The following is a 15911-nucleotide window of genomic DNA, read 5'->3' on the forward strand; positions in this document are numbered from 1 at the left end:
ATGTGTCAAGGATGATACTATGGTTGGGAGACTGGGTGATGGGGATCAGTGCAATAACCAGCTACTATTCTAGAACACCAGTGATGAAGCCTGTTTCCCAACACTTGGCAGAAAAGTGATGAGCTTGAAGTTCAAGAAAAGATAAAGTTTCAAACATGGTTAATGCCTGACCAAATACTGACTATGTTCATTTGTTGCAAGGGAAGACCTTTTTGTTTGGTGTGGGAGAAGTAAGAGAGAGAGAACACTAGTAATAGTGATACCCCCAAAAAAGGTAGAAAAGAAAGTAAAAGGTTAATAAAATTTTAATAATAAAATAACTTTTATATAAAATAATGTATTTTTAATTAAATTTAAAATATATAAAAATAAAAAAATTTTTTTAAGTGCCCAGAGAAAACAAGAAAATTCTGAAACAGACAAGAGATCTTTGGAACAAACGTCAAATTTGTTATATTCTTTACATATATGTACAAAATAAGCTCAAGATTTAATATAATTTTAGCTCCTCTTTGTACATGGAAACTAAACAAAATCATAGCTTGACGTGTTATCTTCATTTCTGGGAGTTCCATGGATTATTTGAAATGAAAATTAATTATGTTGTGATTCTTAATGCAGATGCAAAGAGACTGGCTGAAAAGGAAGACTGGATTGTTGATAATGAAGGCCTGACTTCCTTAGTAAGTTTAATGGATTCTTTAGCTACTTTTTGGTACAGTTACTACTTAACACTGCGATTTTGTTATATCTATTTTCTCCCCTTTCAGAGCAATATATTGAATTTTTGTTTTATTTTTAGTGGAAAAAGTTACTCTCTGCATTTGCAGCCTTGAACATTATCTAGTAATGGAAGACTACATCCTTAAGGAAATTTCTTTTCCCAATAACTTTTGTTCCTCAGACATTAATATTATAGTATTTCCTCAGCTATAACAAACCAATCTGTGTTACTATGCAAAGACCACCAGTTCTGGTATCAAAAGATGTGGCTTCAAATCCCATCTCTGATACTCTCTGTTTTCCCTTAGATATTGAATACGTTAATATACCTGGGCTTCTGTCTTCATCTGTAAAATGGAGAGATTGGATTAGATGGCCTCCAGTTTCTTCTAGCTCCAGTCCTGTAATCCTAGTATCTACGTCTAGATACTAGGTGTAGTCATTTAGACCTAGATCTAGGTCTAAGTCATTTCTAGACTAATTCCTATACCACACTACACGTAATGTAACGTAACATAACATTCCCTAATCTTATCTGTCTTCATTCACTCCTTGCAAAATCTTGATCCTGCATTACTCTCATCATGTTTACCTACTTTACTCTCATTCATATACTGTTAAACACAGTCAGCATTATTCAACTTTATTAACTAGGTCTACTGCAAGTTTTTTTATCTAATTTCTGCTGAGCCTTCACTTTAGTGAGACAGTCTTTTCTAAGTGATTTCTTATCCCATTGACCACAATGCTGTTGTAAGCCTTCTCTTGTCCCCTCAAGCCATCTACAGCAATTCTCCAGTCTCTCTGCCCCCACCCCAGCCTCCTACTTTACCCTCCCCTCCAAAAAAAATTATGGCCATTCACTACAGGCTCCTTCTTCTTTTCTGTCTTTTTCTCTAGTCACCCTGACATCATCTTCCAGTATCTCTTACCTTGTTGCAGTGTCTGTTGAAGAGATGACCCTTTTCCTTACCCAAGACCAATCCCACTACCTGTACTTTTGATTCTTTCTCCTCCTGTGTTCTCCAGCAAGTTGCTTACACTTGCCATCCCTCATCTCTTTCTCATCGTCAATCTCTCCCTGTCACTTGACCCCTTTCCTGCTGCCTATAGATATGCCCAAACCTCTCCCATTTTTTTTTAAATACCCTCATTACATCCTATCATCCCTACTATCATTGTATCTTTCTTCCCCTTCTCAGCTAAAATCTTTGAAAAACTCAACTACATTCAATATCTTTGTTTTCTTTCCTTTTATTCTCTTCTAAAAACTCTCTGTAATTTGACTCATGATCTAATCATTCAGCTGAAACTATTCTCTGTAAAGTTACTACTGACCACTAATGTCCTTTTCGCATTCTGTTTCTTTGTTTCTTTACTTCCCTGAAGCAACTTGGGGTATTCTTTCCTCCCTGGGTTGTTGAGATACTACACACTCTTAGTTTTCATATCTAACTCTGATGGAACTTCATCTGTCATGCCCACTAATTCTGGGTACCTTCATTTTTGTTTTTTCATTCTTCTACCTGATAATCTCCTCATCTTCCCTCAGTTCAAGTTATCATCAATCTGCATATGATTGCAGTCTTTCTATCTAGCCCTATCACCCTTCTGAATTCCAGGCCTTCATCACCAACTGCCTATTGGACATTTCAACTTTGTTTTCTTGTAGATATCTCACGCTTAACACAATTAGGGAGGCATATGGAAGGATAGAAAGATCACTAGCTCCATATTCAGAGGATTTGAATTTAAATCCCACCTTTACCTGTTACTACCTTATTGACCTACCTTGTGTAAGATTCTCCCTGAGCATCAGTTTTCTCATGTGTAAAGTAAGAATAGTTGTCTAAATGGCTTCTGAGATTCCTTCTAGCTTAGGATCTGTGATCCTGTGTGGGATTGAAACAGAACTCATACTTTTCTCCAGATTTATCCCTCTTCCACACTTTTCTGTTATTGTCAACCTCAGTGTCATACTCAGCTCCTCCTTATCATTCACTCCAGGTATCATCTCAATGCCAAATCATTTCTGTTTCCACAATATCTTTTCGATAAACCTCCTTCTCTCCACTCATCCAGCCAACTTGTTGGTACAGATTGTCATCATCTCTCACCTGCACTAATTCAATAACCTCCCAAATTTCTTTCCAGTCCTTCCTGTATTCATCCTTCACACAGCTACCAAAGTGATTTTCCTGAATTTCAGGCCTGGCCATGACTCATCTCTATTCAGTAAATAATAGTTCTCTTTTACCTTTAGGATCCAATAAAAACTCTTCTGTTTGATATTCAGTATTCAATATTGTTGACAACCTGACCCATTCCCCCCTTCCTAGTCTCCTCTATAACCCTTCTTGGTCCAACTATATTGACCAACTTGTTCCTTACAATCATGTTCTACCTCCTGTCCCCATGCCTTTGTGCTTGATGTTCCTCAGGTCTAGAATGCTGTCCCTCTTCATCTCTGCCTCCTGGAATCACTGTTCCTTTCTAGATTGAGTTCAGACATTTACTTACCATTTACTTAGGATACCTTTCCCAGTCTTCCCTATTGTTACTAATAAGAGCTAGAATTTATGTAGCACTTACTGTATTTCAGCCATTGTACTAAATGCTTTACAAATATTATCTCATTTGATCCTCACTACAACCCTGCAAGGTAAGTGCTGTTATTAGCCATATTTTACAGTTGAGGAAACTGAGGCAGACAGGTAAAATGACTTGCTCAAGGTCAGACAGCTAGTAAGTGTCTGAGGCTGTATTTTAACTCTCGTCTTCCTGACTCCAGACCGAGTACTGTATCTACTGTGCCACTAGCTGCTGGTGCTTTTCTCACTGAAATTGCCTTGTATTTACTTTGTATGTATCTTACATATACCTATATGTTCATTTTCTGTCACTGTTAGAATATAAGCTTCTTGAGGGCAAACACTATTTCAGCTTTGTCTCTAGATCCCCATTGTTTGGTATGATCCATAGCACGGTGCCTAATGAATGCTTCTTAGTTGATCCTTTGAATGAACCTTCCTTTAAAATGATCCTTCTCCTGCACTTCCTGTTATACTTTTTTTTAAGTATATGATGGTTTTTAAAGAATGTACTACAAGAATAAAGTCCAAATGGGTACATGATTTAGGTATAAAGATTGATACCATGAATAAACTGGAGAAGCAAGGAATAGTGTATTTATCAGATTTATGGAGAAGGGAAGAATTTTTTACTAAAGAAGAGATAGAAAGCATTATGAAATGCAAAATGGATAACTTTGATTACATTAAACTGAGAAGTTTTTGCACAACCAAACCCAATGCAGCAAAATGGATAACTTTGATTACATTAAACTGAGAAGTTTTTGCACAACCAAACCCAATGCAACCAAAATCCGGAGGGATGTAGTAAATTGGGAAAGAATTTTTACAGCTAAGCTCGGGGATAAAGGCCTCATTTCTAGAATATATAGAGAACTGACTCAAATGTATAGTCATACAAGTCATTCCCCAATTGATAAATGGTCAAAGGATATGAACAGGCAATTTTCGGAAGAAGAAATTAAAGATATCTATAATCATATGAAAAAATGCTCTAAATCACTATTGATTAGAGAGATGCAAATCAAAACAACTCTGAGGTACCACATCACACCTATAAGATTGGCAAACATGACAGAACAAGAAAATGATAAATGCTGGAGAGGATGTGGGAAAGTTGGAACACTAATTCATTGTTGGTGGAGCTGCGAGCGCATCCAACCATTCTGGAGAGCAATTTGGAACTATGCCCAAAGGGCTACAAAAATGTGCATACCCTTTGACCCAGCAATATCGCTACTAGGACTGTATCCCCAAGAGATCATAAAAATGGGAAAGGGTCCCACATGTACAAAAATATTTATAGCAGCACTCTTTGTAGTTGCCAAAAACTGGAAGTCAAGGGGATGTCCATCAATTGTGGAATGGCTGAATAAATTATGGTATATGAATGTAATGGAGTACTATTGTGCCATAAGAAATGATGAACAAGAAGACTTCAGAGAGGCCTGGAAGGACTTATATGACCTGATGCTGAGTGAAAGGAGCAGAACCAGGAGAACTTTATGCACAGCAACGACCACAGTGTGCGAGAGTTTTTTCTGGTAGACTTGGAATTTTGTAATAACGCAAGAACTTCTTAAAAAAAAAAAAAAATCCCAATGGTGGTTCTCAAGGCAAAATGCCTTCCACACTCAGAGAAAGAAATATGGAAGTCATTCACAAAATGTAGCAGATCATGTTTGTGTATGTGTATGTGTTTGTGTATCATGTTTTGATTTGTTATATGATTTCTTTCATTTATTTTAGTCTGACTACATAGCATGACTATAGTGAAAATACACTCAATAGGAAAGTATATGTAGAACCTATACAGAACTGTATGCAGTTGTGGGGAGGGAGGGGGGTAGAAGGGGGTAGGTGTGGGGGGGATAGAATCTCAATTGTATGGCAGTGATTGTTAAACATTAAAAAATTTAAAAAAAAACTTTAAATAAAAGTATTAAACAATTTTAAAAAAAAAGAATGTACTATATTTGTTTTGTTTTGTAAAGTTATAATTGACTGGATTATTTAGTATCCTGAATTTTTCAGAAAAATTAAATGTAATTATGATATTATAAGCCTGGAGGAGATCAACCTTGAGGAACTGTTGTAGCTTTGCTGTATACATTATGTCTGTGTTATAGAAATTGAGCTCCACAGAGGAGAAGTGACTTTCTCAATGTCACGTTATCAGTAAGTAGTAGAACTGAAGCCCAGGTCTTGTGGATCATACCATCCAGTCCAACTCAGCTTGTTTATAAATGATAGAACTGAAACTAAGAAAGGTGAAGAGACTTTCCCCTGGGTTACATAGAGGTAGTAAGTGCCAGAGCCAGGATATGATCATAAAATATATACAGTTACATGCTATTATCTTTTTACTTTTTTATTTTTTTATTTTTGTTTATTTTTAGTTTTCAACATTCATTTCCACAAAATTTTGAGTTCCAAATTTTCTCCCCATGTCTCCCCTCCCCCCACCCCAAAAGGCTGTGCATTCTGATTACCCCTTCCCCCAATCTTCCCTCCCTTCTATCCACCCCTCCCTTCCCTTATCCCATCTTTTCTCCTTTCTTGTAGGGCAAGATAGATTCCTATACCCCATTACCTGTATTTCTTATTTCCCAGTTGTATGCAGAAACAATTCTCAACATTTGTTCCTAAAACTTTTGAGTTCCAACTTCTCTCCCTTCCTCCCTCCACACCCATCCCCACTGAGAAGGCAAACAATTCAATGTAGGCTATATTATATGTAGTTTTGCAAAAGACTTCCATTAATAGTCATGTTGTATAAGACTATATTTCCCTCCATTCTATCCTGCCCCCCATTTATTCTGTTCTCTCTTTTGACCTTGTCCCTCCCCAAAAGTGTTTACTTCTAATTACTCCCTCCTCCCATTTACCCTCCCTTCTATCATTTCCCCACCCCACTTATCCCTTTCTCCCCTACTTTGCTATAGTGTAAGACAGATTTCATACCAAATTGAGTGTGCCTGTTATTCCCTCCTTAAGCCAAATGTGATGAGAGTAACCTTTACTTTTTCCCTCTCACCTCCCCCCTTTCCCTTCCATTGAAAAAGCTTTTTCTTGCCTCTTTTATGAGAGATAATTTGCCCCAACCATTTCTCCCATTCTCTTCCCAATATATTCCTCTCTCACCCCTTAATTTTGTTTTTTTTTAGCTATCATCCCTCCCTATTCAACTCACTCTGTGCCCTCTGTCTAAAAGTTTCAGGCGTTACAAATATTATGTTTCCATGTAGGAATGTAAACAGTTCAATTTTAGTAAGTCCCTTATGATTTCTCTTTCCTGTTTACCTTTTCATGCTTCTCTTGATTCTTGTGTTTGAAAGTCAGATTTTCTATTCAACTCTGGTCTTTTCATCAAGAATGTCTGAAAGTCCTCTATTTCATTTAATGACCATTTTTTCTCTTGAAGTATTATACTCAATTTTGCTGGGTAGGTAATTCTTGGTTTTAATCTTGGTTCTTTTGACTTCTGGAATATCATATTCCAAGCCCTTCGATCCCTTAATGTAGAAGCTGCTAGATCTTGTGGTATCCTGATTGTATTTCCACAATACTTGAATTGTTTCTTTCTGGCTGCTTTGCAATATTTTCTCCTTCACCTGGGAACTTTGGATTTTGGCTACAATATTCCTCGGAGTTTTTCTATTCATATCTCTTTCAGGAAGTGATTGGTGGATTCTTTCAATATTTTTTTACCTTCTGGTTCCAGAATATCAGGGCAGTTTTCCTTGATAATTTCATGAAAGATGATGTCCAGGCTATTTTTTTGCTCATGGCTTTCAGGTAGTCCCATAATTTTTAAATTTTCTCTCCTGGATATATTTTCCAGGTCAGTTGTTTTTCCAGTGAGATATTTCACATTATCTTCTATTTTTTCATTCTTTTGTAATTTCCTGGTTTCTCATAAAGTCACTAGTTTTCATCGGCTTCATTCTAATTTTTAAAGAACTATTTTCTTCAGTGAGCTTTTGAACCTCCTTTTCCATTTGGCTAATTCTGCTTTTTAAAGCATTCTTCTCCTCATTGGCTTTTTGCCAGTTGGGTTAGCCTGTTTTTAAAGGTGTTATTTTCTTCAGCATTTTTTTGGATCTCCTTTAGCAAACTATTGACTTGCTTTTCATGATTTTCTTGCATCACTCTCATTTCTCTTCCCAATTTTTCCTCCACCTCTCTAACTTGATTTTCAAAATCCTTTTTGAGCTCTTCAATGGCCTGAGACCATTGCATATTTATTTTGGAGGTTTTGGATGCAGAAGCCTTGACTTTTAGGTCGTCCTCTGATGGTACGAATTGTTCTTCCTCATCTGAAAGGATGGAAGAAAATACCTGTTCACCAAGAAAGTAGCCTTCTATAGTCTTATTTTTCTCCCCTTTTTTGGGCATTTTCCCAGCTAGTTACTTGACTTTTGAGTCCTTTGTCAAGAGGAAGGTATACTCTGGGTACCTGTAAATTCTCAGTTCCTCCAAGGTGGCACAATCAAGGGAGAGGAGTTAACTCCTCTCCTGGCCTGCGCTCTGGTCTAACAGCAGCCACAAGCACTCTTCTGCCCAGGATCTGAGAGTAGGATTCCCTCTCCAGAGCCTCCACCAGTTCCACCAGGTCAGCACTTCTCCTCACCCCAGGGCCTCCAGTCAGGGCTGAGACTCAGATCAGCCACTCAATTTCCCCAGGGTCTTTAAGCCAAGTTCTCAGTGGCTGCTGCTGCTGGGCCCACACCATGTTCCCTTCTCCCCCAGGTGAATAAGCTTTCTCACTGACCTTTGAAGCTGTCTTTGGTGTTTTGGGTTGAGCAATCTGGAAACTGCTGCTGCCAGTGCTGCTCTGAAGCCTGCTCTGCACCTATCCCTCCCAGGCCAAGCAGCCCACACTGGGCTGCACTCTGCTCTGCGCCCAGTGAAATAGACCATTCCTGTCAGCCTTCCAGACTGTCTAAGGCTGGAAATCTCTTTCACTCTGTCGTTTTATGGCTTCTACTGCTCTAGAATTTGTTTAGAGTCATTTTTTACAGGTATTTTATGGGCTATGGAGGGAGAGCTTCTGCAGGTCCATCTTTCTACTCCACCATCTTAGTTCCGCTTCCCCTTTTTACTTTTTTAACTGCTCTTTATTTCAGTTTCCTAATCCGTCAGATGGGTACATTTGTTTTACCTGATGCAGTCCTTAATTCAGTGTTGCTTAGTGAATAGGGAGCTGACCTTGAAACCAGGAATGTGACACTGGGCAAGTTACCTAACCTCTCAGTGTTCTAAGTAGCTCTCTAAAATTATAAGTTGTGAAGAAGGCACTGACCTACATTAATAGAAGGAGTTGTCACAGGTCTTTTGTCTTTCTTCCATCCCTAACATAGTCCTGGTGAGGATAAAATAGCATAAAAGAATTGAAAGAACTTTGAATTCATTATGATTATTTGAAAAAGCAAAATTACCACTCAAAGGAAAAGTTTTGATATTAAAATATTTGAAATTAGTAAAACATCTTGAAAGAAAATGTCATGTGTACATACTTGCACATATAAGAAGGACCTGAATTGTTTTTTCTAAAACTAGCTATGTTTGTATCAGTCTGTACAATGTCATCCATTGAATCTGGCCATATGAACACAATTAGGGCAATTTCTTAACTGATTAGTGTAGTAATATGTTTTGTAGGTTAGTGAAATTATTACCACAGAAACTTGTTTGTAGTTAATTAAATAAATTTCTTAGCTATTATAAGTATGAAATCTTAACCATAAAGCAATTAGTTTACTAGTCATGTAGATTCACAAAAATAATAAAAAACCTAAAACTAGGTTTAGAGAAAGTAGGTGTTTGGGGGAAAGAAACAGATGACTAATGTCCAAAGCACTAGTTCATTATGTGAATGAGTGATCCTAAAAAGTAAGATATCTGGCTATAGTCACTAAGTCTGTTTTTCTAAAACCATTTTTATTGAGCTAAATATCCTTACGGTAGACCTGAATGCAGATTGTGTGAAAGTTCTTTAGCCACACAGCACAGACCTTACCTAGTGAGAATGTTAGTGGACATTCCCAGTCTTTGCTCTCTCAACTTTCTAAATGTACTCCTTGTTCTCTTTTCCCTCTTTCTATCAACAGCAGCTAGTCAACCCTTGTTGGCTTTTCCCTTTCTCTTACCTGTTATACTCTGTAAATTATCCAATCCCATCAGTTGTTCCTCTACAATACATTCACATCTATTCTCTTCTGATCAGTTCCACTTATACTACCCTTATGTAGGCCTTATTCACCTGAACTGTTGGAGTCACCTTTTTTATTTTATTGGACATGTCTGACACAGTTTTCAAGGTGATGCATTAGACTTTGATTCCATTATCAGCTCTAAGCCTACAGTCATGTTAGAATCTACCCAGAATGATTTTCCTTAAGTTTACCTGTTTCATCTAGCATTTAAGGTTTCTCACTCTTTGGACCACATTTTCTTTTCCAGCCTTGATGTATATCACTTCTCTCCACATATTCTACTAAAGCAAACTAGATTCTTTTTGTCCTTCCAAATGTGTCCTGGGCCTTCCTGCCTCCATACTTTTGCTCATGTGCTTCTCCTTGCCTAAAAAATTTCCTTGCTTTGTTGAATTCTTATAAATCCTTGAAGCTCAAATTAAATGCCAACTTCTTCATGAAATTTTGCTTCTCCTTTCCTCTCCCCTACGGCAATGATAACTTTCCCTCTTTGGAATTCACACTACACTTTGTTTTTACTTCTCTAACATCTCTCCTCCAATATTTAGCATCATATTATATATCTGTAACACTTAATATTATAGTTAATATGCGATCATAATACTTAGTATTATAGTTAGCATGTGTCTTATCCTCACTAGATGGAAGTTCCATGAGGCATAGGGCACATATAACCTAAGGACTTAATTTCTCACATCATCTATAGTGTACTGTGTATAATAAGTACTGAATCTATAAAATTAGGGGGGTGGACTAGATCATCTCTGGTATCTCTTCCAGCTCTAAATCCAGTGATCCCCTATGAAAATGAATAAAACATGCCACTGTACCTAGGACAAGTCACAAACTTTACATCGTCTCTAGTAGACGACAGTAGAACAAGTCCTGGATTTGGAGTCAGAATTTAGGTTCAGTTTTCAGCTATGCCCTGCAATGTTAGAAAAATCACTTCATCTCCCTGAAACACAATTTTCTCCTCTGTAAAATGTACTTGGGGGATGTAAATGTACTAGATCCCTACTGTCAAAATCAACGAGCATATAAGGATCTCTGTGAGCTGCATATTGACTTAGTTTTAAAGTGTAATATTTATTTTTTATTGTATATTTATTTTGTTAAATATTTTTCCAGTTATATCTTAATCTGGTTCTGGCCACACTCAGGAGTGTTGTGGGCTGCATATCTGACACATATAGACTAGAGAACTTCTAGGTTTCTTTCTAGTTCTAAATCTTTGCTCCTGTGACTTGACAAGGTGTCTCACTGACTAACATCTGTAAAGATCTAAGTCATTCTTAAATGAAACATGGCCCATTTTATCTCTGCACAGAATCATAGCTAAGGTATCATGTTAATTATACTTTTCTTTAATATAACCACCTTTTTCTTTTTGTCTCAAATCCTATTATAAAAACATTTCATTTTTCTTGATAACATTCCCATAGAACTATCCCCATTAATTTAAAATGATATTGATTTTACTTTCTTTCCTTGCTGGGTAGATAGGAATAATTTCTAATCTTCATCAGGTCAAGTTTAGAAATGAACAGTAAATGCAACCCCAGAATAACTGTTCTTTCAGGCTGAGGCAATAACTAAAGTGTTATCTTTAATTTGAACTTGCCTTGCAACATTCTGAAACAGTTCATTTGAGAGCATCCTGTTTTCTTCTCATTTTAAAAAGTGGTTTTTATCTACCTTTACTCAGTTTGGATCAGTTCTGAGAATTTTATTTTTCGTTAGAACTGGAATAGTTGATGATGATTCCTTAATCAGCAAAATTCGATGATTCATGAACTGTATGCATAGATGCTTATTACAGCTACATGTTTTCTTTGGGGAAGAAAAAAAAAGTCAGATTTTTGTTGATTCACAGTTTTATTTATATTTTGCTTTTATGTTTCCTGTTTAATTTTAGCTTGACCTGACTTTTAAAAAATCATGCAATTATCCATTTTATAGTTGATTTAAAATTTTCCTTCTGTCTGTTGAAAACTGTATGTGTTCATACTTCTTGGTTTTGAAATAACCTTCTAATTCTGTCTTTTCAGTTTTCTGCATTCTTTTATTATATTGATATGAACAGTTATAAAGAAGCAAGAAGGAAAGAAAAATTGATTCTAGATTTCACTTGAAGTTATTTATATAAAGGAAATCAGTTCAAATAAAGAAACAAGAATAGGAAGCCCTGAGTACAAAGAATTCAAGTTCAGACTCTTAAAAACTTAACTGGAAAACCAATAATAATCATCTCTTAATTAATAGAAATTCTGATTCTTCATATGTTTTTTTTTAAAAGTAAGCCAATCTGTAATATTTTATAGTTATTGCTGTCTTTAATTCTGTACTCCTGCTTAGATATTATTCTTTAGAGTGCCATCTAGTGGTTTTAAGATAGTGTGGCAAAATAACCACAGTAAGAGAATAAATAGTTGAACACTCCAATACGTTTGATTTTATAATCTTTTTCCTCTTTAGACCAAAAATCCATCCCTCAAGCTTGTTAAGCTTTAAATTCAAATTCTTTATTAAATGATTATTCACAGAAAAGGCATCATGATTTGGAGTCAGAGAACTCAAGTTTTAGTCCATGTCACTAACCCTACTACTAACTGGGTAACCTTGAGCAGGTTATCTTCCCTGCCAGAGCCTCAGTTTGCTTATCTGTAAAATTTGCGTTACAATAGAGTAGACCTTTATGTGTCATGGACTACTTTGACAGTCTAGTGACCCTTCCTCAAAATAATGTACTTTTTTTTTTAAATCCATAATTAAAGGAAATGATAAATTTTAGTTAGATGGTTATGAAAAGAAAAATTTTGCCTTTTCTCATCCAAGTTCCCAGATCTTCAGGCATCTATCCACAAGCCCCCAGGTTAAGAATCTCTGCACTAGATAATCTCTAGCCTTTCTAGGTCTCATTGTACATCAAAAAGTATAGCAGCAAACTTTATTTTAATGTCAAGTTAATGGAATACATAAAATTCAAACTTTTTTATAGTTTTTTTATAAAAAAAAATTTTCTATATCCTTCCTAGAGCAAAAACTTTTTTACATATAGGCTAATTATGACTCTATATACACAGACAATTTTAATTATCCAAAAAGGGCTTAACTATGTGACATCCATACTAAATCCTTCTTTCACTTACTCTCAACCCTTATCACCTATTCTAATTAAGTCTTTCTTTGTTATAAATAGCACTTAACTTTTGTTTCATTTAGTCCAGTAGGTGCTTCTGTAAGCAAAAGAATTAGTTTCTCTCCCCTAGGGGAAGTGTGTGCCAAAAAAACTTAGAACTGGATATTTCATACTGTAGACATCTTAAACTCAACATGTCTGAAACTTAAGTTTGCCATAAAACTATTTCCTTTTCCTAACTACCCTATTATTGTTGAGGGAACCACCATCCTCCTAGTCACCTAAGCTTTGCAACCTTGTCATCCTCATTTTCTCACTTTCTTTTACATAAACCCTATATGCAGGCAGTTGCCAAATTCTGCCATTTCTACTTTTGTAACACCTCTTGTGTGTGTCCCCTTTTCTCCTCTGGCACTGCCCCACTCTGGTTCAGGCACTCATCACCTCATGACTGATGTATTGCAAAGGTTTGTTGGTTGGTCTCCCTGACTCAAATCTCTTGATGTTCAAGTCTGACTGTGTCACTCTCCTATTCAATCAACAGCAAGGCTTTCTGCTACCCCCAGGTTTAAATATACAATCCTCTGTTAAAAAGCCCTTTATAACCTGATCCTTTCTACTTTTCCAGTCATCTTTTGCTCTTTTCTACTTACTCTGAAGTCCAGAGACATTAGCCCCCTTGCTATTCCTCACACAAGACACTATCTTCTAACTTTGGGCATTTTCACTGACTGACCCCCATACCTGGAACTGCCTTTCTCATCTCTGCTTCCTTGTTTCCCTGGCTTCCTTCAAGTCTCAGTGAGAATACCACCTGCAAAAAGCTTTTCCCAGTCCTCCTTAATCCTAATGCCTTCCCTCTGAGATCATTCCCCAGCTTATCTTGTGTATATCTTGTTTGTACATAGTTGTTTGGATGTTTTCTCCACCATTGGATTGTGAGCTCCTTAAGAGCAGGGACTAATTTTTTTTTTTAGTCTTTCTTTGTATCCACAGTGCTTAATGCAATTTCTGGCACATAGTAGACATGTTGATGATTTAGAAAAGAAGCTATCTCTACTTAACTGAAATTCTGTTTGATCTAATAAATCATACTGATCATCCCTTTCTTGGATGCAAGGATAGAATGATCCAGGGCAAGTATGGATAACCTAAGTAAGGTGTTTATGATGTGGCACTATTAAACCAAAGTTAAATAGATATTGGTGTGTTCTGATCAATAGATATTTTTGATAAATTCAGTTTTAATCTGACCTTTTCCTAATCTGTCTAAAAATATTTCTCTGCCTTTAATTTGAATATGGTAGGTTGAAAATGATTTTTATAAGCTGAGATTTTATATTTCTTTAGTCATCATGAATATTAATTTTCATTGTTTAAGGTACATTATTATAATGCAAAATGCTGTTTTAGATGAATATAATTTGCCTATATTTTAGCAATACATTTAATGAAGTATCTCATGTTGTTCCTGTGGAAAAGATAACAGTATGGGCTGAGATGGTATTTATGTGGTCATTAGTTGAACCCCTAGTAATCATTATTGTTTTGGGATCAACTTGAAAGAAGGTTCCAGTGGAGTGCCCCAAGGATCTGTACTTAGCCCTGTGCTTTTTAACATTTTTTCAATGACTTAAGTAAAGATGTAGATGAAGTGGTTATCACATTTTTCAGTGACATAAATCGGGGGAGGGGGTGTCAACTAACATCTTGGATGACAATTGAGGTACCAAAAGATCTTGACATTCTAGGACATTGAGCTAAATTTAATGATATGAAATTGAACTGGGATAAGTGTGAAGTATTATCCTTGAGGTCAAAAATTGATTTAACAAGTACAAGATGGGGGAGTCAGGCTCAAAGCTCTTTGTCTGAAAAATTAGTGGGCTTTCTCTCAGTGGATATCTTTGCTTAGAGACCATATGACCATTGTCCACTGTGTTATAATAGAGATTCTTTTTCAGGCCAGAGTTGGACTGGAAGACTTATTGAGTCCCTTCTAAATGAACTTCTGTGATTCTTTGAAATGTTAATTTAGGAATTCATTTTTTTTTCTTTCAGCCCTCTCAATTTGAACAATGTATTGTACATTCCTTACAGTCACTCAGAGGGGTTCTGGAATGTAAACCTGGAGAAGCCAGTGTAAGTTTCTTTTAATTTCACTCTTTCCATTTATTAAATGCATACATACATCTTAAGCACCTACAAACCATAACAACAGATCTTGAAGACATTGCAAGCACAAATCTAATCCTATTAATTTTTCCTCCCAATATGCATGTGTTTTGTGTAATTAATTACACCAGTTGATTATTTCTGGTTCTGAGATGGCATCATGATTAGTAGAATGGTACTATAATGTTTTAGGTAAATTATAATATCAACTTTTAATATAGTTATATTTTTTTAATTAGCTATATTTTCATACACTAAAAATATGACATTATTAGTCACCTGTACCTGTTATTCCTATATTTTTATTTCTTTTTTTCACATGCCTCATATCTCAGTGAATTAAAATATTTAGATATACTAATAAATCTGTCCTTTTCCTTAGTAAGGACCCAAAATGTTAATTTTAAATGTTCTTCTAGGTTTTTCAGCAGCCTAAAACACAGGAAGAGGTATGCCAGCTAAGCATCAGTATCATGCAGGTAACACTCAAAAAGCAATAATATATAGTAAGCTCTAGAGTGATGTAATTAATCTCTCTCAATATCTTTTCCTGTTCATATTGATTCAGAAGGTACCAAACAAAGAATGGTCCATACACCTCTCATACATCTCACTCTCGTTCACTTCAAATGCAACCAGTGTCTATTCAACATCTACTATGATAGGGAAGATTCAGTTTAGATAAGGCAACATCCCTTCCATAAGGTCGTTTATAGTCTGGTTCAAAGAAGAGCCTGTGCTAAAAAAAGATTGGATGACATACTTCTAAGGTCCCTTCCAGTCTACTAATAATAATAGTCTAATGACATCATATTATGTATATTATCTTTTGTCATTTTGTTTCAGTATTTCAGACATATACTAATATTATTTTTATATTGTGTACTTCCTGATGAAATATCATAAGGTTTGGAGGTTGAATAGATGAAAGTCTCTATATGTGTTTCTTGGGGTATAAGGAATATGACAGGGAGAAGGAATGATTTTTAACTACATCAGAGCCAGTTAAAGAACATTTCTTTAAAAAAAAAGGAACTTATTTTAAACATCTATGTAAATAAA

The 15911-nt window shown here is 35.9% G+C and overlaps 1 protein-coding gene across 8 annotated transcripts in view; it reads left to right on the plus strand.

The window, feature by feature from the left end:
• The window catches only part of EXOC2 (exocyst complex component 2), a 250636-nt gene that overhangs the window by 151089 nt on the left and 83636 nt on the right, over window positions 1-15911 (plus strand). For all 8 annotated transcript variants that reach the window (XR_011965863.1, XR_011965864.1, XM_072603658.1 and 5 more), the window contains 3 exons: window positions 622-683; window positions 14736-14816; window positions 15269-15328. Coding sequence is in view for 6 of the 8 variants with exons in the window: in XM_072603658.1 (XP_072459759.1) it covers window positions 622-683; window positions 14736-14816; window positions 15269-15328 (203 nt within the window). In the remaining 2 variants the exon portion in view is untranslated. The remainder of the gene's footprint in view (window positions 1-621; window positions 684-14735; window positions 14817-15268; window positions 15329-15911) is intronic.

Source organism: Notamacropus eugenii, chromosome 4, assembly GCF_028372415.1.
Source record: "Notamacropus eugenii isolate mMacEug1 chromosome 4, mMacEug1.pri_v2, whole genome shotgun sequence".
Taxonomy (NCBI): Eukaryota; Metazoa; Chordata; class Mammalia; order Diprotodontia; family Macropodidae; genus Notamacropus; species Notamacropus eugenii.